The 15,281-nt window shown below is 46.3% G+C and overlaps 1 protein-coding gene across 2 annotated transcripts in view; it reads left to right on the top strand.

Annotated features, from left to right (window-relative positions):
• The window catches only part of SMIM14 (small integral membrane protein 14), a 94,924-nt gene that overhangs the window by 56,634 nt on the left and 23,009 nt on the right, over positions 1–15,281 (top strand). For both annotated transcript variants that reach the window (XM_074992645.1, XM_074992646.1), the window contains exon 2: positions 7,228–7,338. In XM_074992645.1, the coding sequence (XP_074848746.1) occupies positions 7,228–7,338 (111 nt within the window). The remainder of the gene's footprint in view (positions 1–7,227; positions 7,339–15,281) is intronic.

The following is a 15,281-nucleotide window of genomic DNA, read 5'->3' as shown; positions in this document are numbered from 1 at the left end:
TCAGCTCTCCCCCCTCCAAGCACATTGTCTATTTATCTTTTCTTTCTACCTTATAAATGCCCACTTTTATGGCATACCTCACACCTATTTTTTTCTATCCTTTAATACTCCTTTTGTTCTCTTACCCTCTCTCATTGTCTGATCCTGGACTTACCTAGTCATTCTTTTCTTTCCTTTTTTTAAGTATAACATGGTGTCTGTGATACTGCTCTGTTCTTTTATGATTAATCCATTGGTAGGAGACTTAGCATGTGTCTACATGTGCCCCAAACTTCGAAATGGCCATGCAAATGGCCATTTCGAAGTTTACTAATCAAGCGCTGAAATGCATATTCAGCGCTTCATTAGCATGCGGGCGGCAGCGGCGCTTCGAAATTGACGAGCCTTGCCGCCGCGCGGCGCGTCCAGACGGGGCTCCTTTTCGAAAGCACGCCACCTACTTCGAAGTCCCCTTATTCCCGTGAGCTCATGGGAATAAGGGGACTTCGAAGAAGGTGGCGTCCTTTCGAAAAGGAGCCCCGTCTGGACGCGGCGCGCGGCGGCAAGGCTCGTCAATTTCGAACCGCCGCTGCCGCCCGCATGCTAATGAAGCGCTGAATATGCATTTCAGCGCTTCATTAGTAAACTTCGAAATGGCCATTTGCATGGCCATTTCGAAGTTTGGGGCACGTGTAGACGTAGCCTTAGAGTCTTTCTGTTACACTGTAGAACAGTGTCAGAGGCCAGGATTCTCATTAATGTTGTGGCAGATAACACCCTTACCTGATTTCTTTATTTATTCTTTTAAACATGGCCTAAAAGTGCTACATAGAAGAAGAGAAATTTAAAATAAATTCATTTGTAATTTTTCAGATTGTAAAATATGCTCTAGCACCCCAAGCAGTTACATGCAGGAGGCATGGTGAAATTCTGTGTCCTGTTTTATGCAAGAGGTAGACTACATAATCATCATGTTCTCTTCTGGCCTCAGTTTTGAAAAATTTGTAACCATGTAGTACTTTTCACAAATCTGCGCAGTTACAAGTAATATTGTAAGAAGGGAGGGGACAAGATGGATACCTCCAAATATAAGATGCATAAAGCCATTAATTTTTTGCTGATGTTTCCTAACTTTGTTTTATCATATCTGCTTTATCCGGAAAATATTTGTATTCAGAAATGAGCTTTGCCCAAGACCTTCATCTTTAGGGTGCTACCGAATTCACAGCTATGAAAATACATCATGGACCATGCAACTAGGTCTGCTTCTATGAAATCTGGTCCTTTGTGTGCTTTTACCCTATACTGTACAGATTTCATGGGTTGGGGGAGACAAGTATTTCTCAAATCTGGGGGTCCTGATCCAAAAGGGAGTTATGGGGGTGGTTAAAAGCTTATTTTAGGGAGGTCCCAGTTTTGCCCCCCCTTGCTTCTGAACGAACAGCAGAGCAGGGTGGCCAGAAACCAACAGTTGTTTGGATAACCAGCTCTGGGGGCAGTGCCCCATCAGCATTATTGAGGAAATAAGGGTGGCAATATCATGCCATGCTACCCATACTTTTGTGCTGCTTCTGGCAGCGGCTCTGCCACTCTCCCAAATGGCTTAGCTCTGACTGCAGTGCTGCCACCAGCAGCAGCATAGAAGTCAGGGTAACAGTACCACAACTCTTCACCGATGGCCTGGCAACCCTCCCCCACAGTCAGGACCCCTACAATTATAACACGCTGCAGTTTCAGCTTTAAATAGCTCAAATTATGAAATTTGTAATTTTTAAAATCCTATAACCATGAAGTTGATAGAAAGAACTGCATATTTGGTAGAAAACAAACTCATCACACAGTGAACTCTTTGTACTGAATTTATGTTATCACTTTAGTTTCTTTGGCAACAGCCAGGATATTACCAAAACAGTATTATGAGAGCACTGACATAACTTCAGAAGATTGACCTAATTGAACAGAAATGTAGACCATGATTCAGCAAAGTACGTTTCTGCTTAATTTTAAATCTCTTTGATTTCTATGAGATAGGTACACATTTAAGTGTTTTCCTGAATTGGATCTTAAGAAGTCCCTGATTAGGGAGTAGGGAAGAATAATATCATAGAAATGGAAATATATTTCAGTACAGAGGCTACTTCTTAAATAAAGTACTTTCATGTTTTGAGGGTGAAACCACAGTTTCAATGAAATTGATGGGAGTTTTTCTGTTGACCTGTATGGAGCCAGGATTTCCTCCCACATAGTTCGGTCTTGGTACTGTGGTCACAGTCAGCTCTCTACTATGTGGTTAAAAACAACAAGAAGTCCTGTGGCACCTTATAGACTAACAGCTTTTTTGGACCATAAGCTTTCATGGGAAAAGACCCACTTTGTCAGATACTATTAATTTGTACAGTGGCTTTTGCTGAAATTGATTTCAAAAGTAAAATTAATGCAGTGGTTTGTTATAGCATCTTGACAGGTGCTTTTAGAGGTTGCTACTATTTGAAACAAAATAGCAAGGAGAAGATTAGGAGCACATTCTTCAATTTTCCTGTAAAAATCTGCAGTAGCATTTGTGTGTAAAGACTAGGCATACTGATCTAATGTTAACATTAATGACAAGTACAGATAGACTGAAAAGGTTTAAAGCATTGTGGAAGAACTCCTGCGTTCCTTCACTGAGTATAGTGGTATAAGGGTCCATAAATCTATAGCCCAGGGTTGGAGGGTTCTGGGCAACTTAAGCCTCCATGTCACCACTGAGGAGCTAGTTGTAGCAGCACGTTTCAATTACTAGAGGGGTAGACATCACAAGCAGTACTGCCAGAAGAGGCCAGAGCTACAGAATTCTGTAGCTGTCAGCAGACTGATGCATACCAACTATTTAAACCAGGAAGTCACCTCACAGAGACATCAGAGCAGCAACAGAGACATCTGGCTTGATACTGCATTAATCAACATTTCTGGCTTCATCTTGCTCTTGATGCCAGCCCAGCATGACCTTGTCACCAAGAAGCATCAGGAGATGGGTACCAACTCTCAAGAATGTTTTTTTTTTCTTTGAAAACATTAATTTTTAAAAAAAATTAATTGCATTTTCTTCCCAAGTAAATTTGTAGAGCCCTACAATGGTGGATGTCTGCTGTATAGCCACAGATTATCTGTAGACCATTTTTGCAGATTGACTCCCTTGTGCATAGAAATTGTGTATCCATGCAGGACTCCTTTTGCCATAAATACTAATCACTAAAATTGTGGAGCCACACCTGAGGGCTTCTAGCATATGGCTAGTGTACAAAGCTTGCTGCTTGCTTTGGCACAGTAAGGAGTTCACTCTTCTAACAAGCAAGATGATTTTTGTGCAATGGAAACAGTATGTTTTGTCTCCCACTGCTCACCAGCTGCAAACTGTTTACTCAGGAGAGGTATTGCTCAATCTAAGAAGTAATTTACAGGAAGAGAAGACTCCATAGGTTGATAGGGTAGCAATCAACTTGTATTTACACATATTGTTTTATTGATAGTCAGATCTATAAAGTATAATACACAGCTGAAGGACTGTTATTGGGTGAGATAATGAAATAAAAAACATCCATTGACCACAATTAATGTGAAAAGGCTAATTGTTATATCATAAAAAAAAACTATAAATATGCTTCAATATATCATTTCTTCATATAATTACAGGTAGTTGATCAAGTCTGGAGGTAATGGTGGGTTTTCACATCTGGCTGAAATAATTCAACATATACCTCCATTTTGCCCCAATGTCTATAATAATCACAGCTCTAACAGCAATACTTTTCAATTTCATTATTGATTTTTTTTTTTCTAATGTCCCACACACTGCAAAACTGTAGTGTTAAAGGATTGTGTTACATCATATGTAACACAGTTTGATCCATCTGTACAGGCAGTTGTATATATGAAATGTTATAAAATGGCTTATAGTATGTTAAACAAGACCCTACAATGCAATAACATTTGTTGTATAGAAAAACCCATAAACTGAAGAATCCCATTGTTCTGTTAAATGTTCTCTACTCTGCTAGGTCCATTCTACCTTGAGGTTTGAAACAAAAGTTATTCCCTGTCTAGCCAGCAGCACTTGAAATGGTTCTTATTAAACCAATTTGAATTCTGTATTTGACATTCCTTAAGTAGAGTGCAAAAGACAAAAGGTTGGTTTCTGCATCCCTTGTTCTGTTTTCTAATGATATGACTTTTAAAAAAAACTATTTTCAGATCTCTTTAAATGTGCTTGTTTTTACCTTTATAAATATCAATAAAGTAAATAAAGCAAAGTATGTGCAATTTTTCAGTGAGTCTGCTGGAGTACTAGTAGGAAGTCTACAATTTGTTTACTGGTGCAGCTCTCCATTAAAGTTAATGAGAAGTCCTGTGGCACCTTATAGACTAACAGATTTTTTGGAGCATAAGCTTCCTGGGCAAAGACCCACTTTGTCAGATGCATCAAAGTGGGTCTTTGCCCGTAAAAGCTTATGCTCCAAAAAACTGTTAGTCTATAAGATGCCACAGGACTTCTCGTTTTTGCGGTTGTAGTCTAACACAGCTACCCCTCTGATGCTTGTCTCCATTAAATTTGAATCCTTAAAAAACATACTTCCAATTACTTGGGCTCGTCTACACTAGCCCCCTCCTTCGAAGGGGGCATGTAAACGAGCCAGATCGGTGAATAGCAATGAGGTGCAGTGCTGCATGTGAGCACCTCATTAGCATAATTCTCGCCATGTGAACTTGGAAGTTGCTAACTTCGAAGCACTGGCAAGCACTGTCCTGCGCAACTTTGAAGTGACCACGGCTAGACAGCTTGCCAGCACATCAAAGTTAACAACTTCAGTATTCGCATGGTGAGAATTATGCTAATGAGGTACTGTATATGCACAATAGCACCTCATTGCTATTCACTGATCGAGCTTGTTTACATGCCCTCTTCGAAGGAGAGAGCTAACGTAGATGAGACCATTGGGTATTTGAGTTAAATAGTGGGTAGTAATAACAAGGAAAATTAAAAACAAAGAATTTTTATTTTACAGAATAAAAATAAGGTTCCTGTCAATTAACTAGGTTCTATTTACTTAATATCTATGATGCCATAAGTTATCTAGTTTTAAAAATTGTGCAAACATCATCTAGGAAGAATAGAGAAGACAAAGAGCTGCATAGCTAATGGTGAGAGTGGGAAGCGTGCAAATGGAGGGGAAAAAACCTTTCTGAAGAGAGAAAAAAATACAAGCTGCCTGTATACACCACAAGGAAGCAAAAAGGGCACAGCCGTTCTCTCATTTCTTGGGAGATTATGTAGCTGTATTTGCAAAAGGCAGAGTTGCTGTGACTAAGTGGGGAGGGATATATGACAGAACTGGGCAGGGATGGGTAGGAACTGACGTAAGAGAAAGTCCATTCTGGTTAGTCTGAGGTAAATAAATGGAAAATACATTGGGCAGTTCTGTAACAGGATTTGGTACCAAGTATGGCCGAAGAACGCACAGTGGAGCCAAGATATACAGTGGGATTATATGCTCCCATGATTCTAGTGTGACTGGTGAGCAGGTGTGCTAATTTCAGCACATCCTCTTCTACCCTTAAACGTGGCTGTCAGTTTGTGGATTAACGCTGCTCATAAGGGACAGTGATGGTGCCCTACTGCCAGAGGAAAGTCTGCTGCTACTTTCTGCTTCTGCAGCCTCCCAACTTAATGATTGTCCTGTGTGGCCAGCACAAACCCAAGCTGAATCTAGCCATGATAATGCCAGGTTAGCAATGATGGTTTGACCAGCATCTGCAGAACTGCTCTGTAGATTCTTACATTGTGTTGGTAAAGAGAGAAGGCATTTTCAATCTGACTGCAGGAATGGAAATTACAGGCAATCTGTTACCCTTTGTTGTCGTTAATTAAACCACTGAGAAGAATATTGATACATTATGAATGCACACTTATAGAACCACTTTGAGCGTATGATGGAGAATTCATTTTAACAAGTGACTAAAGTAGAATGTATTACCCACTGTTTCCTAGTATAATTTCTTTGAACTCTGCATCAGTATCATTAGCTTAATGACTTTCTTTGATCTAAAATTAGTATGTGAGGCTTCTTTCTAAAATAGCTCCAACTACATCCTCTACCTTCTCTCTTCCTGTTTCCATTAGATGGCAAGGACCATTGACTCTCCAGATAGTAAATGAATTACAGGGCTTTGATTTGTATTTCTTGCACAAACTTGATAACTAGAATGTTAGTCTAGGGGAAAATTTTATAATTGTCTAATAAGAGCTTTAGGAATACAAATCCCACTGATTTTCAAGCAGACTCGTCGTCCTAATCTCAGATGTTTTTTAAAATTTCTCCTCTAGTGAATTCTCTCAATGGTATAACAGTACTGAAATGTGTACAACTGTAATTCAAATCATATTGTTCTCAAAACTATATTGTAACCTTTATATGACGTCTTCTGGAACACTTACGTGTAACAGTATGACCTTTTTTGGGATGCAGTGTCTTTCTTGACAAGCTGCTGAAACAAGCCCTTGGTTATGAGTGAATTCTGACACTACTGAATTTATGTGAGGAACTTCTACCTACTACAGCAGTGTAAGATTTTCAGACACCACAGTGATTTGATAAGAACCTGGGTGGATTTTTGGTTTTGCTTTTCAGTTCTAATATGGAAGTAGATTTTTTTATGTCTTACTCTTTTACATAACTGTTTTTCGTCCCGTATTTCTGCTCCACTCCCCTCCAGTAGGAGTTGTGGGAACTCTAAATGTTTTAAATTTAGATTATTTATTGTTGCAAGGAACTCCCACTGACATAGTGGAATGCTTTCAGAACATTTAGTAAATGAAAAATTGCAGTTAACAGGCTCTCTTTGCAGATCAGAGAGCAGATTTTATCTTTTATACTTTTGTCCATGAAGGAATCTTTTATGATGCCCTGTGGGACATCCAGATTGCACACTTAGTAAAAACTTAGAAAAATTATTTGGGCATCTGAGTTAGGTCTTATCAGATACCACTTAAAATGAACCAACTCAATACTTACTACTCAACTTTTTGATTTGTTAAATAATCAAACATGCCAGGTTTTTCTGTTTATCTTGCCAAAAGGAATAATTGGATTACTGTATTTTGTTTTGTTTTTCCCCCTTGGACAAAATTAATTTAAAAGTGATTTGTTAGTCTCTGTAAAATAAGGTCAATTGAAAAAAGAGTTGATTTTTTTTAATTGTTGTTCTTTCTAGGTGTTCATTGCCAAATTTAGGTTTCGCTGGATAATCATGGCAGAAGGTGGATTTGATCCCTGTGAATGCATTTGCTCGCATGAACATGCAATGAGAAGGCTGATCAATCTGGTGAGGCTAACATGAGGACCCTGCTTTTATTTCCAGTTCTGACTGCAGCAATTTTGTAATCAGTTAAACAGGCTGCCGCATCTACCTGTTCTGTTGTGTGTTCATTTAGAATATGGGTGTTAAAGCTTAACCGGTAGGGACTAGAGCAGCCTCCTGCCTGCTGCGGCAGGGGTTTGGTCCAACCCTATAGGGCCACTGTGGATGCAGATGCTCCAGCCAGGCCAGAGTAGCCTGGTCCTCCACTGCAGCCCCGGGGGGTGAGAGGAGCACCTAGGAAGGGGAAGAGGGGCAGCTGGAGCCAGCACTCCCAAGCCAAGCCACTGCAGATAGGGGCTGCTCTGGACATGCTGCAGTGCCTTGGGCAGGGACCCTCCAGCCAGGCCAGAGCAGCCCGGGTCCCTGGTATGCCATAATTGGGAGTGTTCTAGCCCTGCTGGAGCAGTCCCTCTCCACAGCTGCCCCCACACCTGTTTAATCAGTTAGCTGCTTAAACCTAGCTTTTAACCACTTAACCAACTAAACACGATTTTACATCCCTAATTTAGAATGACATCATCTGTATTTTTAGCATGGTTTTAATTTAAATATCTACAAGTCACAAATGCAAAGGGTACCTTTCTGTTCAAGATATTTACCAGGATTGAAGTTGAACAGCATATACGGTGTCTGCACAGCTAGCTTCTGTACCCATTGACTTGTGTCAGTAAGTTAAAAAAAAAAAAAGTCCCAATTCTGCAATCATTTGGATTCCACAGGGTGACACACACATAAAAGTTTATCAGATGCACACCATTTTCAGGATTAAGGTCTAAATTTGGAAGACCAAGACTTTGAAAATACAAAAGCTGTCATTGAGAGGCAGAACCTAAACACTGTGTGTGCTTTTCCCAGCTCTGTCACTGACTTGCTGAGTAACCTAGGGTGAGTTGTTTTAGTTCTTAGTGACCTAACTTTTGCTTGTAAAATGGGAATAAATAGTCTGTCACCCACATTTGTAATGTTCTGCAAAATCTGTGGAAGAAAACCATTTCATAAATACTTGTTCTAAATATTGACAGCTGTGAACTGTGGCCAGCTTGAAAAATGTGGTTGCAACTTTAACTATAATTTGGCTATTTTAACATATTTTAAGATTATACTTATGTGCACACGTACAACCACTTCCCTTAGAATAAACTACTTCCCCTTTTTTACTTTAATAGGTTTGTTTTATTTCACTTCCTGTCTTAGCAATGACATTAATACCACTTTGAGGCAGAGAGCACTTTAAATTGCTATGGAGCCCAATGGAAGTGGAGAGCACTTCGCACCTTGCAGGATCTGATCCTTTTCCAGTGCCAGTATTTTAACAAAGGCTCACAGCAAATATTTTCCTCCTTAGTCTGTGACTCACTCCGTGTCCCAGGGGCATATATGGCTAGGAATGAAGTATCTATTAATTTGTTTCCCTTTGGCTATGTCTACACTGGCGCTTTTTTTTTTTTTTTTTTTTTTGAAAGCCGGGGGAGGAGGGGGGCGGTTTTCAAAAATCTCATGGTGCATCTACACCTAAAATGCATTCTTTCGATAGTAAATTGGCAGAGTGTGGGACGTTTTCCGGCAGCCCTCCGCCTCCCCCAGGTGAGGGAGAGCACCTTTTTCAAATGATCTTTTTCAAAAAAACCACGTAAGTGCTCCAGGGGCCCTCTTTTCAATAAAGTGGTCCTCAATGGCACTGGCCAGCTAGACCCGGGAGACGCCTTAGCCAGTGCCACCAGAGCTCTATACTCTCTGCGTCCGGCCGCCCTTAAAGCCACAAGGAGCCCTGGCAACCCTGTGGCAGGCAATGGAGAGCGTGTGGAGCCCAGGCTGCACTCGTGCTCCTCCATGCCCTCACAGCTGCACCCATAGAGCAGACAGTGGCATGGCCAATAGCTAGCAGCTGCGAGCCCCGCAGGGTCCCTTCGAGAGCTGCCAGTGGGATTCCAGGGACTCCCACACTCAAATGAAATGCCAGGCCCCATCGTGGACAGAGCCTGAGCTCCAGGACCTCCTGGGCCTGGGCGGAGAGGAGTCTGTGCTCTTCAACCCAACCAGGAAGAGAAGAAACTCCCTTCGCTTATGGCCAGTTTGCATCAGGCCTGGCGGCACGTGGCCACCTCTCCCGCACCCGGGACCAGGTCCAGGCAACGGTTAAAGAGCTGCGTCCAGGCTACCCCCAGGCCAGGGGCACAGCGAGGAGATCAGGGGCAAGACCCTCCACCTGCCCCTTTTACAAGGAGCTTCATGGCCTCCTTGGGGGGCAATGACGCCTGTCCTCCCACCCCGCAGCACTCTCCTGGACACAGCCATGGAGGACCTCCCTCCCACCCACAGGAGGGCTGGAGCCAGGGACAGAGGAGAAATAGCCTGGGATCTTGTGCCGGAGCTGGAGCCACCCTCCAACTCATACTTGAGTGATGGGACCCTCATTGTCATCGTGTATTCGGCACCCACCAGCCAGAGCACGTTGACCAGGGCTTCCCCTGACCTCTTCAAGTGACCCTCAGGTAAGTACCTGGCACATAGCACTCCCTAGGGCATGGCGGGGGGGCACTTCCTGCCACAACTGGAAGTGGGCCAGCCAGATGGGCACCAGCCCGACCCCAAACACACTATAGAAAGCTGCAGCTCCTGGCTTGTGGGCATGCCCACAGGCAACAGTCAGCACCCAGGGTAGCACCGTGAGCTATGTGCACAGGTAGGGGGAAGCCCAAGCCATGACTGGTACATGTGCCACCCGGGGGGGGACCCCTTGGTGCCTGGAAAACCCTGGGCTGCTGGCAAGTTGGATGGTGGGGGAGCAGCATGACACCTAGTCCCACTGGTACCACGGGGTCCCTGTGTGGCAGGGCCTGCCGTGCAGGGCACACATACCCATACCTCTGGAACAGCCCTGTCCCTCAGGCCAGGGTGAAGGCTGCTGCCCATGGGGGTTTGGGGGCATGGCCCTTGGGCCTATGGTGCTGGAATGACCCACTGTCTCTCTCTCCCTTCTCATCTGTACAGCTATACTCTCCAGGGGCTGGACAAGCACCACCACATTGCCAGGCTGGCCAGCCCTGTCCAGGCTCTGGAACCAAGCAGCCTGGAAGCATCAGAGGAGATGTCCAGTTGCATCACCAGTGCTGCCTGGGTGGGCCTGCGCCTGAAGGGCCCGTTGGCACCACGAGGATGATGCCATGCAAACATATGTGGCCGCCCTCAGGCACCAGAACAAACTCGTGGAGTGGCGGCTGCGGGTGGAGGAGGAGGAGCCAGCATGGCGGAGGTGGGCATGGACTGACCTCATGTCACACCTTGGCACCATCACTGGCATCCTGTGGGAGTAGTCGGGCAAGCCACCCGTGCCTGCTGCCCCACCGCTCCCGCTGTCCCCCTGCCCTGCCCCTGCCAATATCCCTCCTGGGCTTTAGGGACTTCGCCTGATGGCCATGGTCAGCCGCACCATGACAGTCCCCGCTTCCCCCAGGGCCTCTCCCCATGTTAGCCCCCCCCGACTCCTCCTCATGCCCCCCCCAAACCTGATCCCACTGAACTCCTCCCTTCCTGTGCGCACAGCCTCAACAGGGACTCCAAACCTACATCAGGAGAAGATCTCACAGGCCTGGCCCCTCAGGGCCTCGTGCCCCTGCAGGGTCACAGCCCCGCTCCCATTCCCAAGACTGTCTTCCCACCCCTGTCCAAAGCCCCAACATCCAAGTTGACATGCCCCTCATCCCCTCTCCCAAGACCTCCTCCTTCTGATTTACATAGTTTTCAAGAGAGACCCTCTCTAATTACCCAAGTTCAAGTAAGTAAATGTTGGTTTGGACAACATCCCTGTGTCCCTCATCATTGTGGAGGGGTCAAGGTGGGGGGGGTGGGGGGGGCCCTGGTGGAGGCCCTGGTGGAGAAGATGGTAGGGTGGCAAGGGTAAAGTAAAGAGGTAAAAGAGGGCTGCTGGTCTGGACATTTGGGGGTTTGCTTGTGTGGCTTCTGACTGGCCAGTGGAGCTGACAGAGGTACTTTTGTGGCTGGTTTGATTTGCCTTAGTGAGAAGGAAATCACAGCCTGGGCTGTGAGTGGCCCAGTGTTAAGAAATATACCCTGGGTTGGTTCCCTCAGCTGTGCCCAGAAACCCCCATCATATTACAGTGCGTGACCAGCCATAGGACCCCATCCACAGTGTTTCCTGCCTCGTTCTTCAAAAGAGCGTCTGGAGCTGGCGCACACTCGATTGTATGAGGTATGGGTGGGTAAGACCCGCTTTCACCAGCTCTTCCTCCTGCAGCTGGCTGCCTGAAGCCCGCAGCTTTTAGTCGCTGGAATGTTTGTTAACCTCTAGCCAACAGGACACCATCACAGCAGGCTCCCAGACACCCATCAGTTTTTTCTCTCTAGGGGGAGAGGTAGCTCAGTGGTTTGAGCATTGGCCTGCTAAACCCAGGCTTGTGAGTCCAGTCCTGGATCTGGGGCAAATAGAATAAAAAAAAGCTGCCAAGGATGGTGACAGGCAGGCAATCCTCAATGACTTCTGAAGGTCCCTTCCAGTTTTATGCAACAGGTGTATCTGCCCCTTCAACAGAGCAGATCGCTTTTTCAATCTGCTTCCGTGTGTGGACACGATCTGTGAATAGGAGTTTTTTCAGACGATCTCTTCCAATAGAACTTCTTTCAATGGATTGCTGCAGTGTAGCCCTAGCCGTTTAAACAAAAATACTTTCCCTTACCCACAGTCAAGAAAGACATCAATAAGCTTATGTTAACTTGCATGTTGAAACGTATGTATACATTTGACTTTGTTCCTTTGAGTATACTGACTCTATTGCTGGTATTGCTCAGTGATCAATTTCTGAAGAGGGAATGAAGATTTGGACGAAGTCTTTGTAGGGAAGAAGGGGTAACCTCACCTGGTAACATACATGTTTGGTGCAATCTGGTCCATTTTAAAAGGCAAAACATTTGTTCTTAAATATTTGAATGAGTCAGGCTTGTTGATACCCTAAAAGGAGGAGAGTCAGAGGACAGGAAATCTCTTCCAGATGATCAGGAGTAAAATTTTGGTAGGACAATCACTCTTGTGCCAAGAATCGTGTCAAGCATATCACTTGAATAAAAGCCTTTTTCTGAGTTACTTTTCTATGGTCCAGTTGTGTGTTATAGAAATTAACGGAAATTTTGTCAACAGCTTCAAAATGACAAGGAGCAGACCCAAGAGACTAATTTTTTTTTGGAGGTGCTGAGCACACACAGCTACTGTGGAGCTCTGGGTGCCTAAGGCCTCTGAATATTAGGGCCTAATTTCATGCAATTCTGAGCTCCCTCAACTATTTGAAGTCTTTGGGAGCTGAGGTACTCATATTTTACAGGAGACATTCAGCATCTTTTCAGATTGGGCCCTTAGTATGACAGTTTTTTATCATGGAAAGACAGCCAAATTCACTGAGCAATTCCTGGTTTTTCTGTGTTGTATTCACAAAATGCTTGGAAGTACGGCATTTGTCTTAAGTCTTCAAAATGTGCAGTATATCTTGTTAGCGTTCATATGTGTATTTACAGAGACACTCGGAGGATTCCCAGACAAAAAATACATTAAAGTGGAGCTAAGATTGGGAGTACCTACTGCAAAGTCCCAAACCTTTCAGTCATGAATGTTTTGCATATCTCTGGCTATTCAGATGAAGACCACCTACAGTTCACAGACAGGAGGTCATTAGCCATATTTGACTTCTGGGTTTGGAGTCCTGGTGGCTCTTCAGAAATAGTGTGAACCACAGAGGAACAAATAGAAGGCTTGAATTTTCAAGATGCTGGGGGACTTCCTGAATGCTCTCTGTTTGCATTGACTGCCAGCCCTCTTGGGTTCAGTGGGATTAAAGATTTTGTCACCTTGTAGAATGGAGACCATGAAATGGTATCATGAAAACTGTGGTAGCAAAGTGATATCTAAAACAAGCAGAATACCTGTGAACAATGCTAGTTCTAGATCAAAGAGTCCAAGTCAGTAGTGGGCAACCTAGGCTAGTGAACGGGCCACGTAAGCATCCTGCCCCTTCTGCAGGGAGCTACAGAGCCTCCTGGGGCCCAGGTACAGCTCCTCCCCACCTGCCATCCTGGATAGTGCAGCTGACGAGCCCCACAGCAGGGACAAGGAAGAGCCGGGACCCCCAGCCAGCCCCACCATACTGGGCCCACAGCCAGGGACAGAGTGGTCCAGTGACGACGGGGAGCTGGTGATTGGTCTCCCCTCCCAGCCCTCCAGCCACATCTCAGCAAGCTGGGCATCCCTAGATCTTGGTGGTGGACCCTCTGGTGAGTACCCACTGGGGCACATACTCTGGGTCACTGGACAGGGGCACCACTGCTGCCAGAGGGCCACCCACATGCCCAGCATAGCTGGGCTGAATGCAGCCCAACTGGCCCTGACCCTTGGGAGTCCATAACAGCCACCAGCAACACTCAGCAGCTGCTCATGCAGGAAGTGGGTGGGCGGGGCCTGACCTCGCAAGAGGGGGCACCCCACCCGGGGGGTCAGGGACCCTGTCAGCCTCCGTAATCCCCCAGGGCTGCCCTGCCGTCAGACAGGGTGCGGGGACTGCTGTCCACAGGGTGCTGGGGGGCGTGGGCCCCAGGGCAGAGGTTTGGACTCACTGGCTGTCCGTCTCTTCCTTTCCATTCATACAGCTGCGCTGTCAGAGGGCCAGGAGAGCCTTGCTTCATCCGTGGCCCCAGACAGCCCACTGCAGGTGGGGGACAGTGACCATCAACCCTCCCGACAGCACCAGGGCAGACCTGCGCCAGGAGGGCCCTGAGGCGGAGCGTGGAGGATGTTCTACATGCTGCCTCAGTTTGTCACCAGGTGGAAGTGGCAGATCGGCGCCTCCACCTGGAGGAGGCGGAGGCAAACTGGTGGCTGGTGGCTTGGGGGCAGCTAAGGAGGACCTTCTGGGATGTGGCAGGCACCTTCAGGGAGCTCCCTCAAGCTGCCCCTGCAGCCGCCCCTCCAGCAAAGTCCCCTGCCAAGGCCTTCCCACAGCTCTACCTCCCTGTCTTGCCTGCCCCATCCCAGGCCCCAAACCATGGGCGGGAGGGGATCTCGTGGCCAACAGGACTCGAGGCCCACCTCCCCTGCCTTTCAGTAAGAGCCTCCTCTCTGGTGAGGTGTTTTCACATGCCCTGTCCCAATGTAAATAGTTCTCCTCCCTTCCCCACTGTATATAGTTCTATTCATAGTCATTTACATTTACACATTATTGGTTAACATGATATAGTTTGTTTATTCTAAATAACTCTGTGTTTTGTACTCAGGAGAGTGACAGGCAAGTGTTCGGGAGGCCTGCTGGGGACAGACAGAGAGGTGGTTAACCTGAGCGAAGTGCTTCCTCCCGGATGTGGACCACATCACAGTGGGCCTGGCAGCTAGGGGCAGCGGCTGGCTGCTCATAGGCTGGGGCAGCCTCGGCCACCTACCCCTGGTGGAACACCTCGCCCTTGCTCTCAACAGTGTTGTGCAAGGTGCAGCAGGTGTCCACCACTTGGGGGACGTTGTACAGTCCCACGTCCAGGTGTGCCAGGAGACACCACCACTGGCCCTTCAAATGCCCGAAGGCTTGCTCCACTGTGTTTCGGGCGTTGTTGAGCCAGGAGTTCCTGGCTGGGGTTGGGGTGGCCTGTAAAAGGCTGCATGATCCAGGGCTGGAGGGAATAGGCAGCATCTGCCACCACACATGGGGATATGGTGGTGTCCCCAAGCGGGAGCTCCCTCTGGAGGACGAAGGTCCCTGCTGCCATGTGGCGGCACAGGCCAAGGCCAGAGTTTGTAAACACCAGCACATTGTGCGTGCTGCCCACCCAGCCCACACAGATATCCTGGAACCAGCTCCTGCTGTCCACCAGGGCCCGGAGCACCATGGAGGGGTACCACTTCCTGTTTATATACTGGC

Source organism: Carettochelys insculpta, chromosome 4, assembly GCF_033958435.1.
Source record: "Carettochelys insculpta isolate YL-2023 chromosome 4, ASM3395843v1, whole genome shotgun sequence".
NCBI classification, from domain to species: Eukaryota; Metazoa; Chordata; order Testudines; family Carettochelyidae; genus Carettochelys; species Carettochelys insculpta.
This window is presented reverse-complemented; position numbering and strand designations above follow the sequence as displayed.